The 24025-nt window shown below is 46.5% G+C and overlaps 1 protein-coding gene across 3 annotated transcripts in view; it reads right to left on the reverse strand.

The window, feature by feature from the left end:
- The window catches only part of CELF6 (CUGBP, Elav-like family member 6), a 35556-nt gene extending 11537 nt beyond the window's left edge, over positions 1–24019 (reverse strand). For 2 of the 3 annotated variants that reach the window (XM_011953822.1, XM_011953821.1), the window contains exons 1-3: positions 23852–24019; positions 20061–20143; positions 8631–8679 (exon numbers count right to left, since the gene is read on the reverse strand). In XM_011953822.1, the coding sequence (XP_011809212.1) occupies positions 8631–8679; positions 20061–20143; positions 23852–23996 (277 nt within the window). In that variant the 5' untranslated portion in view covers positions 23997–24019. Of the gene's footprint in view, positions 1–8630; positions 8680–10017; positions 10193–20060; positions 20144–23851 lie in introns of those variants that run through there. The other variant, XM_011953823.1, reaches the window with a different exon arrangement.
- Positions 24020–24025: the final 6 nt, after the last annotated feature.

Here is a 24025-nt window from a genome sequence, read left to right on the forward strand (position 1 = left end):
AAAAAAAAAAAAAAAAGACTCATACACTGAAAACTACAAAATGTTGCTAAAAGAAATTAAGAGGTCAGGCGCAGTGGCTCACACCTGTAATCCCAGCACTTTGGGAGGCCGAGGCGGGCAGATCACAAGGTTGGGAGTTTGAGACCAGCCTGGCCAACATAGTGAAACCTCATCTCTACTAAAAACCCAAAAAATTAGCCGGGCATGGTGGTGGGTGTGTGTAATCCCAGCTACTCAGGAGGCTGAGGCAGAATTGCTTGAACCCAGGAGGCAGAGGTTGCAGTGAGCTGCGATCACGCCACTGCACTCCAGCCCGGGTGATAGTGTGAGACTCTGTCTTAAAAAAAAAAAAAAAAAGAAGAAGAAGACACAAATAAATGAAAAGACAACCTGTGTTCACGGATTAGAAGACTTACTATTGCGAAGATGTCAATGCTACTCCAAGTGATCTAGAGATTTAATGTAATCTCTATAAATTCCCAATGGCATTTTTTGCAGAAATAGAAAAATCCTTCCTAAAATTCATATGGAATCTCAAGGGACTCCAAATACCCACCAATCCTGAAGAAGAGGAAGAACTCCCTGTTTTCAAAACGTATTACACAGCTATAGTAATCAGCACTATGGTACTGGCATAAAGATAAATATATAGACCAATGGAATAGAACACAAATCCCAGAAATAAACCCTCTTATATATGGTCAAATGATTTTTAACAAGGGAGACAAGATCATTCAATAAGGAAAGGACAGTCTTTTCAACAAATGGGGCTGGGAAAAATGGGTATCTACATGTAAAAGAATGATGTTAGACTCTTACCTTTCACCATAAACACAAGATTAAATGAAAATGGATGAGTCCTAAATGTGAGAGCTAAAACAATAGATGTCTTAGAAAACTGAGGGGAAAAAGACTTCATGACTGGATTTGGCAATGATTTCTTGGATATGACACCAAAAGCACAGGCAACAAAAGTAAAAATAAATAAATTGGACTGACTACATCAAAATTATAAACTTTAACAAGGATATATTGGAGGGCAAAAACAAAAAACTAAAAAACTTCTGTCCATCAAAGGACACAACCCACAGAATGTAAAAGCAACCTCTGGAATGGGAGAACATATTTGCAAACAACATATCAAGATGAGAGGTTAACATCCAGAATATATAAAGAACTCGTGGCCGGGCGTGGTGGCTCACGCCTGTAATCCCTGCACTTTGGGAGGCCGAGGCGGGTGGATCACGAGGTCAGGAGATCGAGACCATCCTGTCTAACACGGTGAAACCCCGTCTCTACTAAAAAAAAAAATACAAAAAATTAGCCGGGCGCAGTGGCAGGCTCCCGTAGTCCCAGCTACTCTGGAGGCTGAGGCAGGAGAATGGCGTGAACCCGGGAGGCGGAGCTTGCAGTGGGCTGAGATCGCGCCACTGCACTCCAGCCTGGATGACAGAGTGAGACTCTGCCTCAAAAAAAAGAACTCGTACAACTAAATAGTAAAAACAACAACAACAACAAACACCAAACCTTCTATTTAATAATGGGCAAAGGATTCGTATAGACGTTTCTGCAAAGAAGAAATGCAAATGGCCAACAAATAAAAGAAAAGATGCTCAAAATGACTAATTGTTAAGGAAATGCAAATCAAAACTACAATGAGATATCACCCACCTCACACCGATGAGGATGACTGCTATCAAAGAAACAGAAAATCACAGCGTTGGCGAGGATGTGGAGAAATTGGAACTCTTGCACACTGTTGATAGGAATGTAAAATAGTGTCGCTGCTATGGAAAACAGTATGGCAGTTCCTCAAAAAATTAAAAATAGAATTACCATATGATCTAGCAATACCTTTTCTGGGAATATATCCAAAAACATTGAAAGTCGGGTCTTTTCAAAAATTTATCTATAATTTTATTTCAATTGACCAATAATAATTGTATATATTTATGGGGTACAATGTGATGCTTTGATATATGTAGACATTGTGAAATGATTAAATGGAGCTAATTAACATATTCTTCACCTTGCCTACTTATCACTTCTTTATGGTGAAAATGACTTAACTCTATTAGCAATTTTGAAATGCATATTGCATGATTATTAACTACAGTCTCCATGCTATGCAATAAATCACTAAAATTTCATCCTTCTGTTAAACTACCTACTGCTGTTTAACTTTCTATCCTTTGACTAACATCTCCCCTTTCTCCATACTGTAACCCCCCATGATGCCCCTAACTTCTTCCAACCACCATCCTACTCTCTGCTTCTCTGAGCTCCACTTTTTCAGGTTCCACACGTAAGTGAGATAATGCAGTGTTTGTCTTTCTGTGCCTGGGAAGACAAGATCTTGAAGAAATATTTTGTACACCTATATTCATAACATTAGTTACAAAAGCCAAAAGGTTGAAGGTACCCAAATATCCAACAGATGAATGGATAAACAAAATGTGGTGTATATATACAAAGAAGTATTATTCTGTCTTAAAAAGGAAGGAAATTCTGACACATCCTACAACATGAATGAACCTTCAAGATAGGCTAAGTGAAATAAGCCAGTCACGAAAGGACAAATACTGTATGATTCCACTTATATAAGGTGTCTAGAGTAGTCAAACTCACAGAAATAAATAGAATGATGGTTGCCAGGCTGAAGGGAGGGGAAATATAGAATGATTTAATGGATGCAGAGTTTCCGTTTTTGCAAGAAGAAAAAGTTCTGAGGATTGGTTACACAATGTGAATGTACTTAGCTCTAGCAACTGTACACCTAAAAGTGTTCTGACAATCAGCTTTGGGTGATCTGCTCTGAGCCAAGCCTAAGGAAAGCGCCTCTCATTACCTTTGGGGGTAGAATGCATTTCAGGAAGTGAAGAGTTAACGTGAGGAAAGTGTCAAGTAGTACGGGTGAAACCTATCCAATCTGAGTTGGAAAATACTTTTTAGAATTAAATTCATCAGAGGACCAATAACAGATATGACTGTCAACTGACTGTGACAGAACAGTTGTTGCTAAGGTCTATTTCTGATTTAGGCCAGAGAATATGTCCCAGTACTATGAAATTCTGAAAATTCTACCGCGAAATCCAAGAAAAATGGCTCTGCTAGTGAGATAGTCATATATGCATATATGGTTATACTCAAAATCCAGGCTGACATCGAACCAAACCCTTGCAAATTCAGGCAGAGATTACTTAAGCAATTATAAGATAGTGATAGGAGGGTTAGTTGGATAACAGATAATTGGCTTTTGAATTGAACCAAATTGCAGGATTAAAAAACGAGATGCCTCAAAATATATTTTAAAATCCTCGGAGCACGTTTTAAGTTTGAACGTTAGAAGAAAATAACTAAAGTCAAAAGAGTGCATGGATTGATTACCTAACCTATTTCTGTACCTTAGGCATCTTGGACACATAAATATTTGCTGAGTAAAGGATACAGCCAAGTTGAGAAGTGGAACAAGCAGAGCAATCACCACTGTGATTTATGTATTGATTCTATGCTATGAAATTTGAAAGAGGAAAGAATATACAATTCAATCATTTTTAATATTTTGCTTTAGGACTAAAAAATACTTTTCCTATAAGATCGGTACTTACAGTTTAACTTATTGGTGTTTCCAAACTAGAGAAAATGTAAGTGAGGAAAAATTAGCTACAGTCCCTATGCTAAACAGCAAATATAACAGACTTATTTAGTTACCATTGTCTGAGGGATGTGGGGATCCTTATTTCCGACCTCATATAATTTGTGGTTAACATTTTAAAAATACATGAACCTAGGCCGGGCGCAGTGGATCATGCCTGTAATCCCAGCACTTTGGGAGGCTGAGGCCGGTGAATCGCTTGAGGTCAGGAGTTCAAGACCAGCCTGGGCAACATGGTGAAACCCCATTTCTACTAAAAACGCAAAAATTAGCCGAGTGCAGTGGCAGGCGCCTGTAGTTCCAGCTACTCAGGAGGGTGAGGCAGGAGAATCTCTTGAACCCAGGAGGTGGAGTTGTACCTTGCAGTGAGCCGAGATCATGCCACTGCACTCCAGCCTGGGCAACAGAGTGAGACTCCGTCTCAAAAACAAAACAAAACAAAACAAAATAACAACAAAAATACATGAACCTTGAATTTTTACCCATACAAACATTTTAATGTTCATGTTCAAATACACACAAATGCTGAGGGAAAAGTTTTTTTTTTTTTTTTTGAGATGGAGTCTCACTCTGTTCAGGCTGGAGTGCAGTAGCATGATCTCTGCCCACTGCAACCTCCGCCTCCTGGATTCAAGCGATTCTCCTGCCTTAGCCTCCCAAGTAACCGGGATTACAGGCACACACCACCAAGCCCAGCTAATTTTTTTGTATTTTAATTTATTTTTATTTTTATTTTTTTTCTAGTATCATAAATTTCTTTATTTTTTTGTATTTTAGCAGAGACAGGGTTTCACTGTGTTGCCCAGGCGGGTCTCGAACTCCTGAGCTCAGCCAATCCACCCGCCTCGGTCTCCCAAAATGCTAGGATTACAGGTGTGAGCCACCACGCCCAGCCCTGAGGGAAAAGTTTTTGACACTATGTGTATTTAATGTATGTTAGGAGATAGTTTCATTTTAGAAAGTTGGATGCATTTTCCTTTAATAGTGTACTGCTCAATGTGTAGCTGCCACAGTATGTAAAATATAGGCCTGGAGTGTGGAGTATAGGAACAGCGTGGAACTTAGCTACAGAATTTATGCAAACTCACTGGAATACATTAAAAGGCTGCTATAATATATTCCACAAAGACCCAGATGCACCTCTGGTACTCTGAGAAAAGTGTCGCCAAGGCTGCAGGGGATGGCCGTGACAGAAAAGGACCTTGGCATCTTTCATCAGACAGATCCTGATGTATTGCTAATATTAATTGTATTGTAGGCATAGAATTAACAAGTGTTACCAATAACTATTAAAATTGATACAACAGGGGCCAGGTGCAGTGGTTCTTGCTTGTAATCCCAACGTTTTGGGAGGTCAAGGTGGGAGGATCATTTGAAGCCAAGAGTTTGAGACCAGCCAGGGCAACAAAGTGAGACCCTGTCCCTACAAAAAATAAAAATACAAAAAATTAGCTGGGCATAGTGGCATGCACCTGTAGTCCCAGCGACTCGGGGGGCGGAAGCAGGGGGATCACTTGAGCCCAGGGGTTCAAGGCTGCAGTGAGCTATGATGGCGCCACTGCCTTCTAGCCTGGGCAACAGAGTGAGACACTGTCTCTAAAAAAAAATAAAAAAATAAACAGACAAATCAGTAAATAAATAAAAACATAAAATATACAATATGTATGTTGGTTATTTCAACCACAAACCTCATGTTTATTGATTAAAAGTAAGACTACTACTACACTGTTACATCAAAAGTCAAGTGACAGAAGATAAAGTAGCTTTTTTTGTTAAAAAGCTAGGCTGGGTGTGGTGGCTCACACCTATAATTCCAGCATTTTGGGAGCCAAAAGCAGACAGAGCACTTGTGGTCAGGAGTTCAAGACCAGCCTGGCCAACATGGTGAAACTTCGTCTCTACTAAAAATACAAAAATTAGCCGGGCGTGCTAGTGGGCACCTGTAATCCCAGCTACTCAGGAGGCTGAGGCAGGAGAATCGCTTGAACCCAGAAGGCGGAGGTTGCATTGAGTGGAGAGGGCGCCATTGCACTCCAGCCTGGGCGACAGCGAAACTGCATCTCAAAAAAAAAAATAAAAAATAGAAAAGCTCATGTGTGCACAGAGCAATCCTCCTTTATGGCAGATGGAAAAAGAAGCAATTATAGGTTGGGTAGGCTCTCACAGTGCTGGTCTATTTTTAAATTCTGTCTCCACCACTCATTACCTGTGAGGCGACGAGTGACATCGCTGACCTTTTCTTTTCTTTCTTTCTTTTTTTTTTTTTTTAGACAGGATCTCATTCTGTCACCTAGGCTGGAGTTTAGTGGCGTCATCTTAGCTCACTGCAGCCTCTAACTCCTGGGCTCAAGTAATCCTCCTGCTTCAGCCTCCCAAGTAGCTGGGACTAAAGATGTATGCCACCACGCCAGCTTATTTTTGTATATTTTTTGCAGAGACAGGGTTTTGCCATGTTGCCCAGGCTAGTCTCAAACTTGTGAGCTCAAGTCATCCTCCCACCTTGGCCTCCTAAAGTGCCGGGATTACAGGCACCAGCTTGCGTGCCCAGCTGTAAATTATTTTATTAAATCATGGGAGTCTCACCCATTTAAGGTTACCTACCTGGGCTCCTGTAGTATTTGAGCTGATGATCCCTACTTGATCGGAAGAAAAATCATGCAATAATCCCTTCCAGAAGAAAGTGGAAGGTTTTGGAAGAATATGTTGGCCTTGATATCCCTTAGATTGTTTTCATTGGCATCAGTACTCTTATCAGATAAAGAAGCCATTATTAACCAATGGTAAACTAAGGGATTTGATTTCAGGAATAATTTTAGAAAACACAGGCTCACTGGTGTAAATATATCTGGTCAGGTGTGACCATTGATTATGAAGGTTTATAGAATGTTTGAGGTCACAGATATAAAACTTAAATGGGACAGGCTGTTCCACATTGTTGCCAAATGTTACATTTTAAAAGCAAAATCCAATGCCATTTTAAAAAGTTGATTTTCTTTGTTTTTCTTTTTTGTTTGTTTTTTGTTTTTTGTTTTTTTGAGATGGAGTCTCCCTCTGTCGCCCAGGCTGGAGTACAGTGACGCAATCTTGGCTTACTGCAAGCTCTGCCTCCCGGGTTCAAGGCGTTCTCCTGCCTCAGCCTCCCAAGTAGATGAGAGTACAGGTGCCCACCACCACACCCAGCTAATTATTGTGTTTTTAGTAGAGACGGAGTTTCACCATGTTAACCAGGATGGTCTCGACCTCCTGACCTCGTGATCCTCCCACCTTGGCCTCCCAAAATGCTGGGATTACAGGCATGAACCACCGGGCCCGGCCAAAAAGTTGACTTTCTAAAGCATTAGGTTGTGTTAGGTTGTGACTTTCTAAAGCATTAGATTGTGTTTGTTCTTGGAGGAACAAACTTCACAATGGAACCACAAAATCACCAGAACTGTGTGTGGGTTCTCAGACTGAGCATGAAGTCTGAGAGGGGTACAGAATTAGTAGGACTCAATACATGTTTATATCATTTGGGTTCCATTCTGTTCCTGAACTTGGGCAGTTTCTTTCAGCTAGCAAAGCCATGGCTGATCTTGGGTAGGACAGGAAGAGAGTCTTACCCAAGAGAAAGAGTCAGCAGACATCAGGGAGGGCTATAGGGCTGATACACCGGAAGGATCTAAGATCCAAGGGTGAGAAAAACACCAAGAACTGACACCAGAAGCCAGCACTGCATTTACAGCACGGAAGCTGACCAGAACCCAGCTGGTTGGAAGAAAGCACAGGCTCTCTACCTGTCCTATGTGGTTTTGTTTTTGTTCTGATACAGAGTTGCGCTCTGTTGCCCAGCCTGGAGTGCAGTGGCATGATCTTGGCTCACTACAACCTCCACCTCCCAGGTTCAAGTGATTCTCCTGCCGCAGCCTCCCAAGTAGCTTGGCTAATTTTTCTATTCATAGTAGAGACGGGGTTTCACCATGTTGCCCAGGCTGGTCTCAAACTCCTGGCCTCAAATGATCCACCTACCTCAGCCTCCCAAAGTGCTAGGATTACAGGTGTGAGCCACCGTGTCCAGCCCACCTCCTGTTCTTAAGGAGCTCTGATTTTTCTCTACCAGGAAAGTGTAGCTATCAGAGCTTTACATGGTCCTCAGTATAGAGGACTTACTATGGCTCATCAAGTCTGTTGTACCAGTCTTATCTTTTACCATGAACAACCAGGCAATTACAATGAAGGAATGGCCTCAATCTGGAGTAGACTGTGTTCTCTGATATCAGAAGGATCTAGAGAAGGAGAATAACCCCCACCTGATTCTTTTTTTTTTTTTTCTTTTTTTTTTTTTTGAGACGGAGTCTCGCTCTGTCGCCCGGGCTGGAGTGCAGTGGCCGGATCTCAGCTCACTACAAGCTCCGCCTCTTGGGTTTACGCCATTCTCCTGCCTCAGCCTCCCAAGTAGCTGGGGCGCCCGAGTAGCTTGGACTACAGGCGCCCGCCACCTCGCCCAGCTAGGTTTTTTTTGTATTTTTTAGTAGAGACGGGGTTTCACCGTGTTAGCCAGGATGGTCTCGATCTCCTGATCTCGCGATCCGCCCGTCTCGGCCTCCCAAAGTGCTGGGATTACAGGCTTGAGCCACCACGCCTGGCCCCCCCAACCTGATTCTTAAAAACAACAACAACGAAATCCTGAAAGTTCCATGTGGCAAAACAGGAATGATCCCTCTCCAAGGGTAAGTGGCAAGAACTCCCTTTCTCTATCACTGGCATCTGTTTAGGCCCTTCTTGCCTCTTCTGGGTCTGGGCTCCTCAGAACCCCAGCCCTGCTCAGTCTGAGTAGGGAAGGCTGAGCTATTTCTGGGGCTCAGCAACTCTGAGCCCCACCTGTCCCCTTGACCCAGGGAAGCTCTCATACTAAGCCATGGGTAGGACTGACTCCAGGTGTGGGCCCACCCTCCCTTACACGGGTCTCAGCCTGAGGTTGGTCAGACGGGGAAGTTACCTCCTCGGCCCTCACTGGCAGCTGGCTTCACTTGGATCGGACGATTCATCTGAAAGACATCGGACCAACACACCCATTCAGCGTGACTGCCTGGTCCTGGAGCCCCCAGCTTCTTGACCCCTGGACTCCTCAGGATCTGAGCTCTAGCCCCTTTGAACTCTGCACTCCATCACTTCCACACTGGGATTACAGATTTTCTCCAAGATTCCTTCCTTAAACCCAGGAATTTAGAAGGTGCTGAAACTGGCAGGGATGGGTGACAGGAACTTAGTGGTAAGCACAAGGTGGAATGAAGCGGCTAAAGAGACTTTTCTGCCTGGGGCTCTGGGTAGGGGCTATGTGAGGCCTGTCCCTTTGGCTTCTGGACTTACTTAAAGGCTTTGCATGAGAGAATTGGGAAGGAGGGTAGAATTGATACTGCAGATTTGTGTTTTATGTCTAAAATGGAGACTATCACGCTATGTGTCATTTAGATGAAAGAGTCTGGGAATCAGACTCAGTGCTATCTGCCCTCAACTTGTCATTTAATAGTTGTATGACTCTAAGTAAGCCATCCTTTCTCAGATTCAATTTTTCTTTTTCTCCTGTATAGCTGAAATTACAGGCAGGTGCCACTAGGCCCGGCTGATTTTTGTATTTTTAGTAGAGACAGGGTTTCTCCATGTTGGCCAAGTTAGTCTCGAACTTCTGACCTCAAGTGATTCGCCCACCTCAGCCTCCCAAAGTGCTGGTATTACAGGCGTGAGCCACTGCGCCTGGCCAGATTCAATTTTTCAAATGAGGAAAACATTCCCCAAGCTGCTGTATCACTAGAGTCTCCACACTCACCCGCTTCATCCCCTCCCTAGGGTCCTCTTCCCTGAGGATGCTGGAGTTTTCCAAGGCGCCATTCTCAGCCCTTTTTGTCTGGCTCTTCCTACTTTTCTTGGATAGTCTTGTCCACACCCACAGCCTCAGCTCCTCTCCACACAGGGTTGACTTAGAGCTCTGTATCTCCAGCCTGCATTCTCTTCTGAGCTTCAGAGCCATGTTACCAGCTGCCTGCTGGACATCCCCACTAGAAAGTCCCACGGGCGCCTTCACTCAACATACCCAAACAAGAGCTGATTTTTTTTTTGCCCCAACCTGATCCTCCCAGTCGCCCAAGTTATAAGCCTGGAAAGCAGCTTGACTTCTCTTTCCATCCCCTCCCCGCTCCCACCAACTTCACCTTTCAGTTCAGGGGTTCCTGATGAGGTGTAGATAAAAATCACCAAGGAACCAGATGAGGCTCTTAAGTTGGGGGATTGTATAATTTGAAAACGCTCCTAGGTGATTTCAATATATCCCCCCACATTCCCATCCCCCAACCACCCTGAGTGAATTCATGATTGAATCCCCATCTCACCTTCCTCTCATGGGTGTTGTGGGGATCACATGAGGTAATGGGGACGCAAAAGGTCTTTGTAAACTGCCAAGAGCTGGGTGCGTGGGAGGTGAGGAATTATTGTTGGGGGGCAGGTAGCTGAGTGCCGGGAGGAAAAAACAGCGGCCTTCCCGTTCATGGAGGAAGGGGTACTGATGCCCATCTGGCCTGAGAAGGTGATGATCTGACCCCCTCCCCTCAGGAAATGCTCTGCTTCTGCACCAATCAGGGGCCACTCCATCCCTTACCAATATGCTTGTTGCCGAGACAACAGGCAGCTTCCTGTTACCATAGCCACAAGTGCTACCCAGTAACCATGGTAACGCCCTGGCAGTCACAGTTGAGCAATTTCCTTTGGATCAAATTTGGGGGTGGGAGGGGCAGGGAGGGCTTAAAAAAAAAAAAGGAAAGGAAAACAGGCCAAGCCTGAACCAGCGCAACTCCCCTCCCACCCAGGGCTCTGACACACCCACCCGCTGGTGGTGGAGCACCTGCAGTGTACCAGGCTGTGGGTGGGGGCCGAGACACCAACAGGACTCAGGTTGCAGTCTAGAGGGGATGACAGATCAATCCAAGCAGATCAGGGCGAACTTGACAGGTCTGGACTGGCCTGGACTAGGGACCAGGAGGACAGGACCCGTCCCTGGGCATGGCCACCTGTGATTGTGGAGGAGAGACCAAGAAACAGAGCCATGGAGAGCAGAGACACAGGGAAAGATGAAGAAACACCGGCAGACAGAAATGATGTGAGAGAAAGACAGTCCTAGAAAGGGGCAAGGAAAGAGAGTTACTGGAGGAGAGGGGAAGGAAAAGAGGAGATGAAGGGTCAGGAAGCAGGTGCAGGAGAGGCAGGGAGGAGCCTGGTAGGGAAGAAGGCCAGAAGAGTAGAAGCCTGGTGTGGGGGGCAGTGAGGGTGAGCAAAACCATCATTATTTTATTAGTTCTTAAATAGATCCTGAGAATTTCTTTCTGGAACCTAGAGTGACGAGCACATGTGACAGCAGCAGTTTCCATAGCAGCTTCCTCCCTGGCTGGGTTTCCTGGGAGATAGTGCTCTGGGGGACGCCCCCTTCTCTCCTCCCACCCACTTCACCACCCTTCAACAGAGAGTGGCCATCGGGTGGTACACACATGTTCTCCCCTGGACCTGACCTAGACCTTCCACCACTCAGGCATGCTGCCAGCATTTCCTGTACTCTGCGACGAGCCCCGGGCATCTCTTCATGGGAGACGGTGATGATCTGTATGGGGATTCTCTCATCATAGGCTCACAGAGGGGAAGATAATGTCACCATTTCCTGAGAGCCCACTCTGTGCCAGGCCCTTCCTGGGACTCTTCATTGTCTCTAAATCCTTCCAACCACTCTGCAAGGGAATACGAGTGTCCCCATATCATAGATGAGAAAGCTGAGGCTGAGGGAGGTGAAATCACTTGTCTAAGATCACATGGTGGGTAAGTGGTTGAGCTGGGATTTATCCCCAGGTCTGTCTGAGGCTGAAGCCCATGATTTTTGCATTGGAGTGCTGCTCAACTCCATTCTTAAGGCATGAACACAAATAGTGAGGCACAGAGGGACCAGGGCCTCGGGGGAGTGCAAGGTCAAGGGCTGTGGAAGAGGCAGACTCCAGCTGAAAAATTTGACTCAGGAAAGCTGCATAGAAGAGGCAATGTTTGACCTGAGCCTTGCAGGACTGGGATCACTGGCCATGTGGTGATGATAATAGGAGAGGTAGGAGTGGTGGCTGAGCACGCTGAATGGCTAGGGTACGGACAGGGAGCTGCAAGCCTGAAGGAGCAAAGTTTCTGGTGAGCACCTGGCATGGGGGTAGCCAGGGGAGAGCAAATTGCTTCCTAGCAGATAGATGTGGATTTCAATCCTGGCTCTACCACTTGCTTCGCTAAGGTCTCTGAGCCTCAATATCCACATTAGTGCAGGGGGAATCATGATCTTACCTTGCAGAGTTGTGACAACAATGACAATTGCTAGATCTCAGTAGATACCTCAGATATAAAAAGTTATTTTTTTTTTTTGAGACAGAGTTTCGCTCTTGTTGCCCAGGCTGGAGTGCAATGGCATAATCTTGCCTCACTCAAGCAAGTCTCCTGCCTCAGCCTCCTGAGTAGCTGGTATTACAGGCATGCGCCACCATGCCCAGCTAATTTTGTATTTTTAGTAAAGACAGCATTTCTCCATATTGGTCAGGTTGGACTTGAACTCCTGACCTCAGGTGATCCGCCTGCCTCAGCCTCCCAAAGTGCTGGGGTTACAGGAGTGAGTCACCGCACCTGGCTGGGTTTTTTTTGTTGTTGTTGTTGTTGTTTTTATTGTTGTTAAGGATATGAAACTGAGAGGTAGGCAAGGGCCAGATTAGGGAAGGCTGTGAAAACCGCATGAAGGAATTTTGACTTTGACTTTGTTGTATTTCAAAGGCAATGAGGATCCAGGGAAGGGGAGGATTTTTTAAAAATTTTTAAAATATTTTTATTTATTTATTTATTTATTTTAGAGACTGAGTCTCACTCTGTCACGCAGGCTGGAGTGAAGTGGTGCCATCTCGGCTCACTGCAATCTCCGCCTCCCAGGTTCAAGCAATTCTCCTGCCTCAGCCTCCTGAGTAGCTGGGATTACAGACACCTGCCACCACGCCCAGCTAATTTTTGTATTTTTAGTAGAGACAGGGTTTCACCATGTTGGCCAGGCTGGTCTCAAACTCCTGAACTGTGGTCTTACTCTGCTGCCCAGGCTGGAGTACAGTGGTGCCATCATACCTCAATACAAACTCCAAATCTTGGGCTAAGTGAATTCCACTTCAGCCTCCCAAATAGCTGGGAATACAGGTACGTGCCACTATGCCCAGCTAATTTTAAAATTTTTTGTAGACACTGGGTCTCACTATGTTGCTCAGGCTGGTGTCGAACTCCTGGGCTCAAGCGATCCTTGGACCTCATCCTTTCAAAGTGCTGGGATTACAGGTGTGAGCCGCTATGACCAGCCAGGAAAGAGTTTTAAGTAGGGAAATCATCTAGTCAGTTTTGTCTTATGAAGGATCCCATAAGCTGTCACTATGTGGAGAAAGGATTGGAAAATGAGTGATTAGAGGAAAGAAGATCAGAGGCACAGGTGAGAGGTGAGTGTGACCTGGATAGAAAGAAATGAACAGATTTAACAGATGCATAGGAAGAATTAACTGGACTATAGTTCTACTGGATATGTGGACCTGGGAAGAAGAGGACATATTGGCTGACTCTCAGATTCATAGCTTGGGAGTTGGGGAAGGTGGGAGTTTGGGAGTTTGGGGGTACAAGGATGAACCTCTTGGGTTCCTCCTTCCCAGGGGGGGAACCTGAGAGAATAAGAACAGAGTCGGGGAGAGCAGGGCTCTGAGCCTTCAGTCCCCACAGAGCAGTGGTGATGGAGGACACCTGGGATTTAGGTATGTTACGTGTGGCTGGAGGAGAAAGAGAGCTGCCCCCATGAGCTTCCTGGGCAACCGATTATATATACCTTATTCCTGCCATGGACAGAGGAGGGACATGGCAGTGGGATGAGGTAATCAGGAGTCCCCCTTGAGGAAAAGAGGACATTGCCTCCTGGGCCAAAAACTTGTCCTGGGACTTCAGGTGAGCTCTTGCCCTGGCTGAGCACCTGTTCTCTTAAGAATTTCCCAAATGGAGTCCAGGCCCATGTCTGCTTCAGAGCCCAGCCCTGGAGGGGAATTCAAGGGATAGAATGTCAGAGAGAACAATCTATTCCAGGCAATGGAGTGGGGAAGGTTAGAGGCAGCACAGACATGCACAGGGCCCTGGACCTTCTGCCCCAGTGAGCAGAAAGGAGAGCAAGACCCTACCTAACTCTCTGCCCTGACTTGTCTAAAATTCCTCCATTTGGGCTCAGCATCGCCCTTTTCAGACTCTTCTGCCCTGATGCCAACTATTATTTTCACTCAGCACTCACACCCTCAGCACTCCCCATTCCACGGGAAGACAGTTATTAGAACCTTCTTGAGGAAGGGAACACTGGTAGGTTTGGGAAAGGTGTCAGGCGGTACAGGGCAGAGTGGGACAGAAAAAAGTCAAACATCATCATTTTTAGTAGTTTGTTTTTACCTCATCCCCTCCTCTACTTCAACCCACTGTCAAGTCCCATTGGTTCTAGAATCTATGTGGATATCCTGAACAGCTCTGAAGTCTGACCTCTCCTCTCCTTTCCTGGCCTATCTCCAGCTCTAGGCTAGCATCACCATTCATCTGCACTCAAGCAACACTGCACTAAAGGGTAATCCAGCCTCCAGTGTTGCTTCCTTTCCAACCCAACCTTCTTCACACCATAGCCAGAGTAATCTTTTTTTTTCTTTTTCTTTTTTTTTTTTTTTTGAGACAGGATCTTGTTCTAGCTGTAGTGCAGTTAGCTCACTACAGCCTCGACCTCCAGGGCTCAAGCAACCCTCCCACCTCAGCCTCCCGAGTAGCTGGGATTACAGGTGCACACCACCACACCTGGCTAATTTTTGAAAAATTTTTGTAGAGACAGGGTCTCACTATGTTGTCCAGGCTGGTCTTAAACTTCTGGGCTCAGCGATCCTCCAGCCTCAGCCTCCCAAAGTGCTGAGATTACAGGCATGAACCACTATGCCTGGCCCAGAGTAATCTTTTGAAACTAGTCTCTTACTCTTCTCTGCTTAAAATCCACCTCTGTTCCCCCATTGCAAGCCTCCTGTTAAAGCCCAAGATTCTAAGACTGGCTGTCAAAACTTGTGAGTCTTGCTTCCACTGCTGCCCAACATGCACGATTCTCTCTACTCATGTGGAGCCTTAGCCATCTTTGCTAGACACCTTCCCTGCCAGTGTTCACACTGTCCCCAGAATTTCTTGTCTTTTAGGTTTCTAGATCCTCAAATATGATAAAATATGATCATGATTCAGCTCAGATAACATTTCCTCTGCAAAGCATCTACTCCCTCCCCATTTCTTTTTATTCTTTTTTCACTTATTTACTTATTTTTATTTTGGATTTTTGGATTTTTAGTTGAGATGGGTTTCACCATGGTGGCCAGGCTGGTCTCAAACTTCTGACCTCAAGTGATCCACCCGCCTTGGCCTCCCAAAGTGCTGGGATTACAGGTGTGAACCATCGCACCCGGCCTTTTCCTTTATGGTTTGACCCTGGGACTCCCTCCCCGAGTAAAAGTCTCTCTTTTACTTGCCCAGATGTATGCCCGAGTGAGACGCAATGAGGCTCATTTTTAAGAAGCATCTTGAGGGCAAAGACTCAGACTCATTCATGAAGTGGTTGCTAGCACACGCAGTGCCTTTCTGTAAATATAAAAAGGCACTCCCCAGCCCTGGGATAAATGAGAAAAAATATGCTCTTTCCTCTGGGCTGACAAAGCCTTGAAATAATGAGCATGACTTGGTCAATAGAGCATGGCTGGATTTTTGCCCCCATCTGCCCTCTGCACCCAAGCTGTTTTGTGCAGGGCACAACTTGCAAAACCAAATGCACTCCCTTACTCAGTAACATCTGCCTCCTTCACAGTGTTTGAAGGGATGGCTTCCCAAAGGAAGGGAAGTCAGGAACAGGGAGATAAACAAATAGGGAGGCAGCTTCTGCATCCCAGAAGTGGGGCTGAGGCTAGGCCTCACCTTCTTCAGGTGGTTTCTGGAGCATAAAGTGAGGCTAAAAGAAGGAATTCTGGCTTCATCAGGAAGAGGCTGCAGGAGGTGGGAGCCAGGTGGGACAGATCAACCGAGGTTTGAAGGAGTTCTCAAATAGTGAGGCAAGCTTTCATAGGGACAGAACGTGTCAGGGGACAAATGGAGAGGAGCCAAGCAAGAGAAGGTGTCAGTCCATCAGAATCCATGACATTCTTGGCCGGGAGTGGTGGCTCACGCCTGTAATCCTAGCACTTTGAGAGGCTGAGGTGGGCAGATCACTTGAGGTCAGGAGTTCAAAACCAGCCTGACCAACATGGTGAAACCCCGTCTGTACTAAAAATACAAAAAAAATTAGCCAGGTGTGGTAGTGGGTGCCTGTAATCCCAGCTACTTGGGAGGCTGAAGCAGGAGAATCACTTGAACCCTGGAGGAGGAGGTTGCAGTGAGCTGAGATGGCACCACTGCACTGCAGCCTGGGCAACAGAATGAGACTGTGTCTCAAAAAAACCCAAAAAACAACAAACAAACAAACAATGAACTTTCCCCTGGGGTTTCAGACTTTTCTCTCTGGGGGCTGACCCAGCCTTTTCTGGTCCCATGGCGACAGTCCTGCCTGATGCCAGCAGGAATTCAGATTAAAGTCTTGTCCCTGCTTCTCCAGCAGGTGGCAGCTGTGCTCAGGACCCAGTGGCAACAGAGAGCTGGGCACTCCTCTCTCCATGCTGGTGGGCCTAAGGCCAGGTGACTAAAGTTGCTGCTGTCCCTGGCAGGCCCAGAGGAAAGATTGATGGCACAGGCATTGCTGGGGCTGGCCAACACAGTCATTGATTTTCATTTAGGAGAATAATTAAATATTAATTTTCACTTTGTTAAGCTGGAGAGGGCGAATAAAGCCAATGCTGACAGTATCAGAGGAAGCTGGGCCATGTTGGAGACCTGCAGATGGAACAGTGAGAGGGGGAAGATGTCCCCAGTCACCATTCTCTCCAGAACCTAAGACCCCTGTCTGCTACCTAGTTGTCTCAGGTCACAGTAGAGTGGTTAAATGAATGAGTTCTAGGGCCAGATTAACTGGGCCCAAAGTCCAGATACTCCCATTATTAACTATATGACATTGGGCAAGTCACTTGATTCTTATGACTTAATTTCCTCACCTGTAAAATGGGAATGCCAATAACAATACCTTATTTAGGCCTGGCACGGTGGCTCATGCCTGTAATCCCAGCACTTTGGGAAGCCAAGGTGGGTGGATCACTTGAGGCCAGTAGTTCAAGACTAGCCTGGCCAACATGGCGAAACCTTCTCTCTACTAAAATTACAAAAATTAGTTGGGCACGGTGGTGTACACCTGTAATCCCAGCTACTCAGGAGGCTGAGGCAGGAGAATTGCTTAAACCCAGGAGGTGGAGGTTGCAGTGGGTCAAGGTCACAGCACTGCACTCCAGCTGGGCAACATCACGAGACTCTGTCTCAAATACAAACAAACAATCTTCTTTATGGAGGATTAAATGACTTATACCGTGTAAAGTGGTAGGAAGACTAGTATCAATAAATGCTCATTACTATTATTTGCTTTTCTCCTCCAGAAATTCTTGCAGTACTCTAAGGGCATCACAGCCCTTATCTCAGGTACCCTTGGCCTCATGGAGCTCTCCAGGTACCCCTTATCTAGCAGAGCCCTGTGTCTTGTGGAAGAGAGATGTTTTTCCTCCCAAAGTTTATCTTAATTTTTTTTTTGGGGGGGGGCCTCCCATTTCCTGTCAGGGTAAAGCCTGGCATTTAAAGTTTCATCTTCAACTGCTGCCTTCTGTAGATCTTCCCTCCAGCTTCCCTCCATGCTCATGTGGGCCTCCCCTACAGTGCCAGCTGCATTTCACACCCACCTGTTCCATCTGTGTCTGCACCTTTACCATGCTGTTTCCCACATGGAATGTTACAGCTTGTCTCATTGACTCTCAGTTCTAGCAGCAGAAGTCATTTGCTCCCATGGTTAGATGAATGATGAGTTCTACTCCTACTCCTACTAATGCTGCTGTTACTATTACTGTTACTATCACTACTACCACCAGCTAACTCGTATTAAGTGCTTATTTTCTGCCAAGAACAGCATTGAGTACTTTAGTTCACTTAATGACTTAGTTCATTTAACCACGACAACAACCCTATGAGTTTAACTTTACAGATGAGAAAACTTAGGCTTAGCAGTAAAGACTTGCCCAAAGTCACAAAGCTAGTGAGTGGTGGGACCTGGACCCACACATAGGTCTCTCTGACTCAGGAGCCTGCATACAGAGGATCAGTGATGGTGACAAGTTGGTGTTACTCGGCACTTAGTCCCCAGAAGTGAGGCTCAAGGTGCTTCAGTTACTGTGATTGGTTCTAGGAGCTGTCATCCCATTAACAGCTTGATTAGCTCTTGGTGAAGCTTGCTCCATTGCTTGGCATCTCCAATTCAGAGAAGTGACTTCTTTATACTGAGCTGAAATCAGTGTCTGTTTCTTATATTAACTGATCCGAATCTTGCCTTCTGGGGCCACTCATAGAAAACCAAACCCCTCTTCTAGAATCTGAAGGTAGTTACCCCAACCCCAACAGTAGTACTCATTGAGATCTTACTCTGTGCCAGGCACTTGCTAAGCCTCAAGTAATCCTCACTACAGCCAAGTGAGCTAGGTGTTAGTATAACCCATTCCTCATATCTAAAGAAACTGAAGCTCAGGAGTCCAAGTAACGTGTCCAGAGACACAGAACTGACAAATGGCAGAGCTGGAATTCAAATCCAGTGGGTTTTTTGTTTGTGTGTGTGTGTGTGTGTGTGTGTGTGTGTGTATTTGTTTTTGAGACTGAGTCTCACTCTGTTGCCCAAGCTGGAGTGCAGTGGCATGATCTTGGCTCACTGCAACCTCCGCCTCCCACGTTCAAGCAATTCTCCTGCCTCAGCCTCCCAAGTAGCTGGAACTACAGGCATCTGCCATGTCCAGCTAGTTTTTGTATTTTTAGTAGAGACGGGGTTTCGCCATGGAGGCCAGGCTGGTCTTGAACTCCTGATCTCAGGTGATCTGCCCACCTTGGCCTCCCAAAGTGCTAGGATTACAGGCGTGAGCCACCACACTCAGCCTCAAAAACCAGTATTTTTAATTATTAGCTTACGATGCCTCCTTATTAAAGTCCTTCTAAGCCCTATCTCCTCCAGTTAAATCATCCCAACTCCTCCAAACTATTATTCCAAATATGTCTTGTGCCTTTACTTCATCCTCATCTCTCCTTTTTTTTTTTTTGAAATGGAGTCTCGCTCTGTTGCCCAGGCTGGAGTGCAGTGGCACGATCTAGGCTCACTGCAAGCTCCACCTCCTGGGTTCATGCCATTCTCCTGCCTCAGCCTCCCGAATACCTGGGAATACAGGTGCCCAACACCATGCCTGGCTAATTTTTTTGTATGTTTTTAGTAGAGACGGGGTTTCACTGTGTTAGCCAGGATGGTCTCAATCTCCTGATCTTGTGACCCACCCGCCTTGGCCTCCCAAAGTGCTGAGATTACAGGCGAGAGCCACCGCGCCCGGCCAACTTTATCCTCATCTCGTTCTTGTAGGCAAACGACTCTCCTAAAACTGAGGCCCAGAACTGGACATAGTCCCATGTTTGGCCTGTTAATGGCACTTAAATAGTGCTCTGTTCTAGACACACCGTTTCTTGGACAAGAGAAAACAAGGCTGTACAGCATGACTTGCTCTTGGTAAACCCATGCTAATTACTAACGATCACCCCTTCATTCTACCACATGGTCAGTAGGTCCCATGTGGCTCTTGTTGAGTGATTATGCATTAGCCAAGACCAGACCAGGTACCATTGGTGCCTACAAGCCTAGTAGAATCATGTCTCCCCTAACTGTAGCCGAGTGTTTGCAGTGTGGAGGGAAGACAATCTTAGTGAGTCAAGACACCAGAAAAAACCATTACAGGAAAAGCACTAGAGAGAAGTGCCAGCAAAGACCCTAGAGAAAAAGGGATACCAGTCCAGCAGAACCTCTACCCCATATATCTGAATACCTGCTCACACCAGTGACAAGTGACACCCAAAGCCATAATTTGAGCCAAGTTGAATAAATTCTAGCTTAGCCCACAACACTGATGCCTCTCCTAAATATGGGTGGAGCGCCTGGCCCAAGGATCTTGAGCCCCTTTTTTGAGTGAGAAGATTGGATATAACAAAGAATTTGTTGCTGTTCGGGGTATAGGAAGCCGTCTCCTAGAAAGATGATTCTGCTTCTAGTTCTTAGTCCCAACCCAGCCGCCACATGCTGCTTTGGCATGCACACAGGGCACTGTCCCCAGCCTGAGGTGATTCCCGCCCCCCAACCTGGAGAACTTACCCCTGGCAGGGTCTTCTGCTCGTGCAGTGCACTCTGGGCCTTGAGAGCAGAGTCCCGGGCGCAGTAGGTGAGGAAGGCACAGCCTGAGGAGGAAGAGGCTGGCTCAGGGGGTTTCCTGAAACCCCCAACTATTCTTCTTCGAAATACCCCACTAAGTTGACAAACTTAAGGCCACTCTCCTTTAAACAAGGACTCTGCTTTCTGAGAAGCCTTCTGTGCCTCCCACCTCTGGAGAGAGGGGCTTCATGTGCCTGGGGACCAGTGTCCCAGGCTCTGGCTCTCTTTCATTTGCTTCTGGCATCCTGCCCAGAGAACATATGTACCCACACCCAGTCACATGTGCATACAATCCCACATCTCCCCTCCCCACTCCAGTCATAAGTCCTGTTGGGGTTAAACCTCCCTAAGCAGCTTTATCATCATCTTTAACCCAGACTTCCCCTTCCTTTTTGGATTCAGACTCATGGAGTCTCCCAGGATCAGCCTCAATTCCTTCTCAACTCAGTTTCAGATGGGAGGAGGCAAAAGAGTAAAAGAAGGGTTGGGGGCTAACCCCAGCACCTCCCAGCTCTTTTCCATATCTCCCTCCCCTAAGTTTGAAGCTGGGGAATGGATTGATTTGAGACTTAGAAGATGGGATTGGTTTAATGGCTTCCCATAGGTGGTAGTTTCCAGGGACCCCCTAATCCTGTTCAAGGATCTTGATCTGTCAACCCTCCTAGGGCTTTGAGGTAGGGCTTCTTAAAGAGTTATTGTGCCCCAAATCTGGCTCCTCTAAAAGGGCCAGCAGATATGGGGCAGTGAAGAGATCTAGGTTGAGCCAAAGTGTCAAGTTCAGCCCTCTCTTTGTTCAGCCTCAGGACCTGTAGCCTGCTAGGAAGCACTGAAGCAGCACTCTCCTCCTTTCCAACAGCCACAGAGCACTCATTCATTCAGAAAATATTTATTGAACACTTACTTATTATGGTGGGGCCTTTTGATGAGCTTGGGGATAGAGTGGCAACAAGACAGACACATTCCCTGCCCTCATGGGGATTAGACAAATCATGAGGGGCCCCTAAACGAGTCCAAAGGGCTGAGTAATATCTCAAAGAAGGCATTGAGTCCTCAAGAACAAGAACACTGAGTCCTTAACAATCAGGTGATGAAAGGAACAGTGATTATTTCAGACAGAGGGAAAAGCATATATGAAGGCTGAATCAAGAATTTGGCGTGTTGGGGAAATGGATAGAAGGTTAGTGTGGTTGGAGGCTGGTGCATGGGGGCAGAGTGGCTAGTGAGGTATGCAGGAATCAAGTCATATGTAGCCTTGTGGGCCTCAGTCGGATTTTGAACTTTTTCCTAAGAGCAATGGAGAGCCACTTTAAAGAGTTTTAAGCAGATCTGTGAGATAAGATCTGTTTTCAAAAGGAGGCTTCTGAGTGTAGGAGGGAGAACGACTGAAGGAGGAGAAAGTGGATATGGTGAGCCATTAGGAACTTGGGGCAGATTTCCACTTAGACCTCAGCATATTAGAAAGGCAAATGGGACCATTTTTTTCTGGCCTCTTCTACAGGGCTGCCCCCTTAAGATGGGTTTATTGTCAGCCATTCATTGAGTTAAAGGGAACTTAGAGAACTGAGCAAAACTCTTATCATATCAACAGGGAAACTGAAGCCCAGAGAGTGGGTCAGTGGCAGGGCAGGATTTGGAATGTCTTAACTCCCAAGCTGGGGTTGTTTTCAAAGCACTTGGGTAACAAGTGGCTGCCTGCCTCGGTATCCAGCCATCAAAAGGAAAATGAGTCACTGTTGCTGGGGGGAGGATGAGGAAGATGTTGACTTGGAGACCCTCCACGATCATCTTGGAAGGTAACACTTGCCTTGGAGAGTTTTGATTTAGTTTGGAAATAAATCACCAAACACCTGATTCCACTTACATTCCTGCTGTGTCTTTTGCCACCAACCCATATTACCCAACATCCAAATCGGGCAGGGTTGCCTGTCTGAAAGGCTCAGGGGCCCAGTTGCTGCCTAAAGAAGCCCCATGTGGACTAGCCAGGATGGAGGGTGGAAGAATGAAGGGAAGAAAAGATAGAGAAGCATGGTTTGAGAGACAGATGAATGAAAGTAACAGACAGAATTAGAGCTAAATGAAAAGAGAGAGGATGAGGGAACAGTTCAGAGACTCTTGATAGTGAGAAGAGTGAGATTTAAGGATATTCTATACACTTCCCTTATTGTACAGATGGCCTACAAAGATTAGCTTTGTACTTATGTACTGAAATCAATGTCTAAAAATAAGAAAATGAATTGCTATAGAGGGATGGACAGACAGGCAGGTAGTGGGAGTGCATTAGAAGGAATCTAGAGGGTGTGGTATTGTTCTTTCACACACCCATTAACACAACCCCACCCCAAAGGGTGGAAGCTGTACTCCTAGCCAGACAGTCCTAACCCTTCTATTGGCATTTTCTCGAAGTGCCTACATTAGTGTGCCGAGGAACCCCACAAGGACTCCCAGTTGAAGAGGTGGCAGTCTGATTCCAGCTCTCAGTCCTTAGGAATGTACCTTTAGCTGTTACCCAAGGCCCACCACTCCTCTCTTAGGAAGATCATGGAGGATAGTTGGTGACTCTTTCCTAGCAAAAATGTGAAACCACAGCATGGCGGTGATGGTGGGGGATGATATAAGAGGGTTTCTTCTCAAATCATCTCCCCTTCTCCTGCCCATGTATGACATGTGACTCTGGCTCTCTTACTCCAGCCCTGCCTAGGCAGACTTTTCTGCATGTAAACAAGCCTCCTCCCTCTCTCTACAGGAAGAAAGGGGTGTGGCCGAACAGGACCGTGGTGCCTGTGTCTCTCTAGAAAGGGCAGGGAGAAGATCTCCTTCTGTCTCTTCAGCCTGACTCACCCTGAGAATGGGTCTGGATTGTGACCAGCCTGTGAGGGAGGGAAAGAAGGAGGCCATAAAGAGGATTGGGGAGGAGCAAAGAAGAGGCACAGGAGTAGGGGGATTACAGAAGGAAAGAAGTGTGGATTCAGTTGAGGGAAATCCAAGAGGAAAGGGACACAGGGTGGCAGGAGTTCCCAGCTGAGGTCAGGGTTCTGAACTGGAATCAGAAGAGGTGGAGAGCATTGGGATTCTGGTGAAGGGCGGGAGAGATTGGGGCTGTTGTTGAACATGAGGGGGTATTTGGAACTGAGAGCCTCCTGGGAACTGAATTGGATTTTGTGTTAGACAGGTCTGGGTTCTGAAGAAGGGGAGGGTTTGGGTCTCCAGTGTTTTAGGTTGGCAGTCTGAGAGTCAAAAGAAGGCTCTTGAGGGGGATGGCTGGACTAGGAGGTCAGAAGGAGGGGTGCAAGTCCAAGATATGCATGTGAGTTGTTAGGCCTGAGTGAGGTGCCACCAGCTGGAGGATTCAGGAATGTTTGGGTTCAGGGTTTGGGAAATTGAGGGTATTCGAGATCTAGAAGGTGGAGTAAGTTTTAAAATTTCGGAATTTTAGGTCTGATGGGAGAGGTGGCGGAGAGGTCCAACTGAAAGGCAGGGACTGCTGGGATGTGAGAGGTGGAGGCCAGGAATTTGGAGGTTAGAGTGGAGATCATGTTAGGGGACCACAGTGATAATCAGAGGGAGGATGTCAGAGAGAAAATTCTGTGATTTGGGAAGGGGGCTGGGCTGAGGTGGGGCTGATATTGGACTGGTGTTGGACTGGCTCTCGGCAGGGCTAGGGCTGGGGCAGGGCTGGGGTCGGGCCACAGTCTAATTGGACTGGGGTTGGGCTGGGCTGGGCTGACCCCGCGCACCTTTGTGGAGGCCGGTGAGCCGGTCCTTCAGCACCGTCAGCTCGTAGATGCGGCCGAACTCCTCGAACAGCGGCTTGAGGTCCTGCTCGTCCAAGCCCCGCGGGATCTGCCCCACGAAGAGCTTGATGGCGTCGTGGTCCTTCATGGGCACGGCGGGGCCGGGATGTAGCCCGC

This window comes from Colobus angolensis, unplaced genomic scaffold, assembly GCF_000951035.1.
Source record: "Colobus angolensis palliatus isolate OR3802 unplaced genomic scaffold, Cang.pa_1.0 Scaffold372, whole genome shotgun sequence".
In the NCBI taxonomy this organism is placed as follows: domain Eukaryota; kingdom Metazoa; phylum Chordata; class Mammalia; order Primates; family Cercopithecidae; genus Colobus; species Colobus angolensis.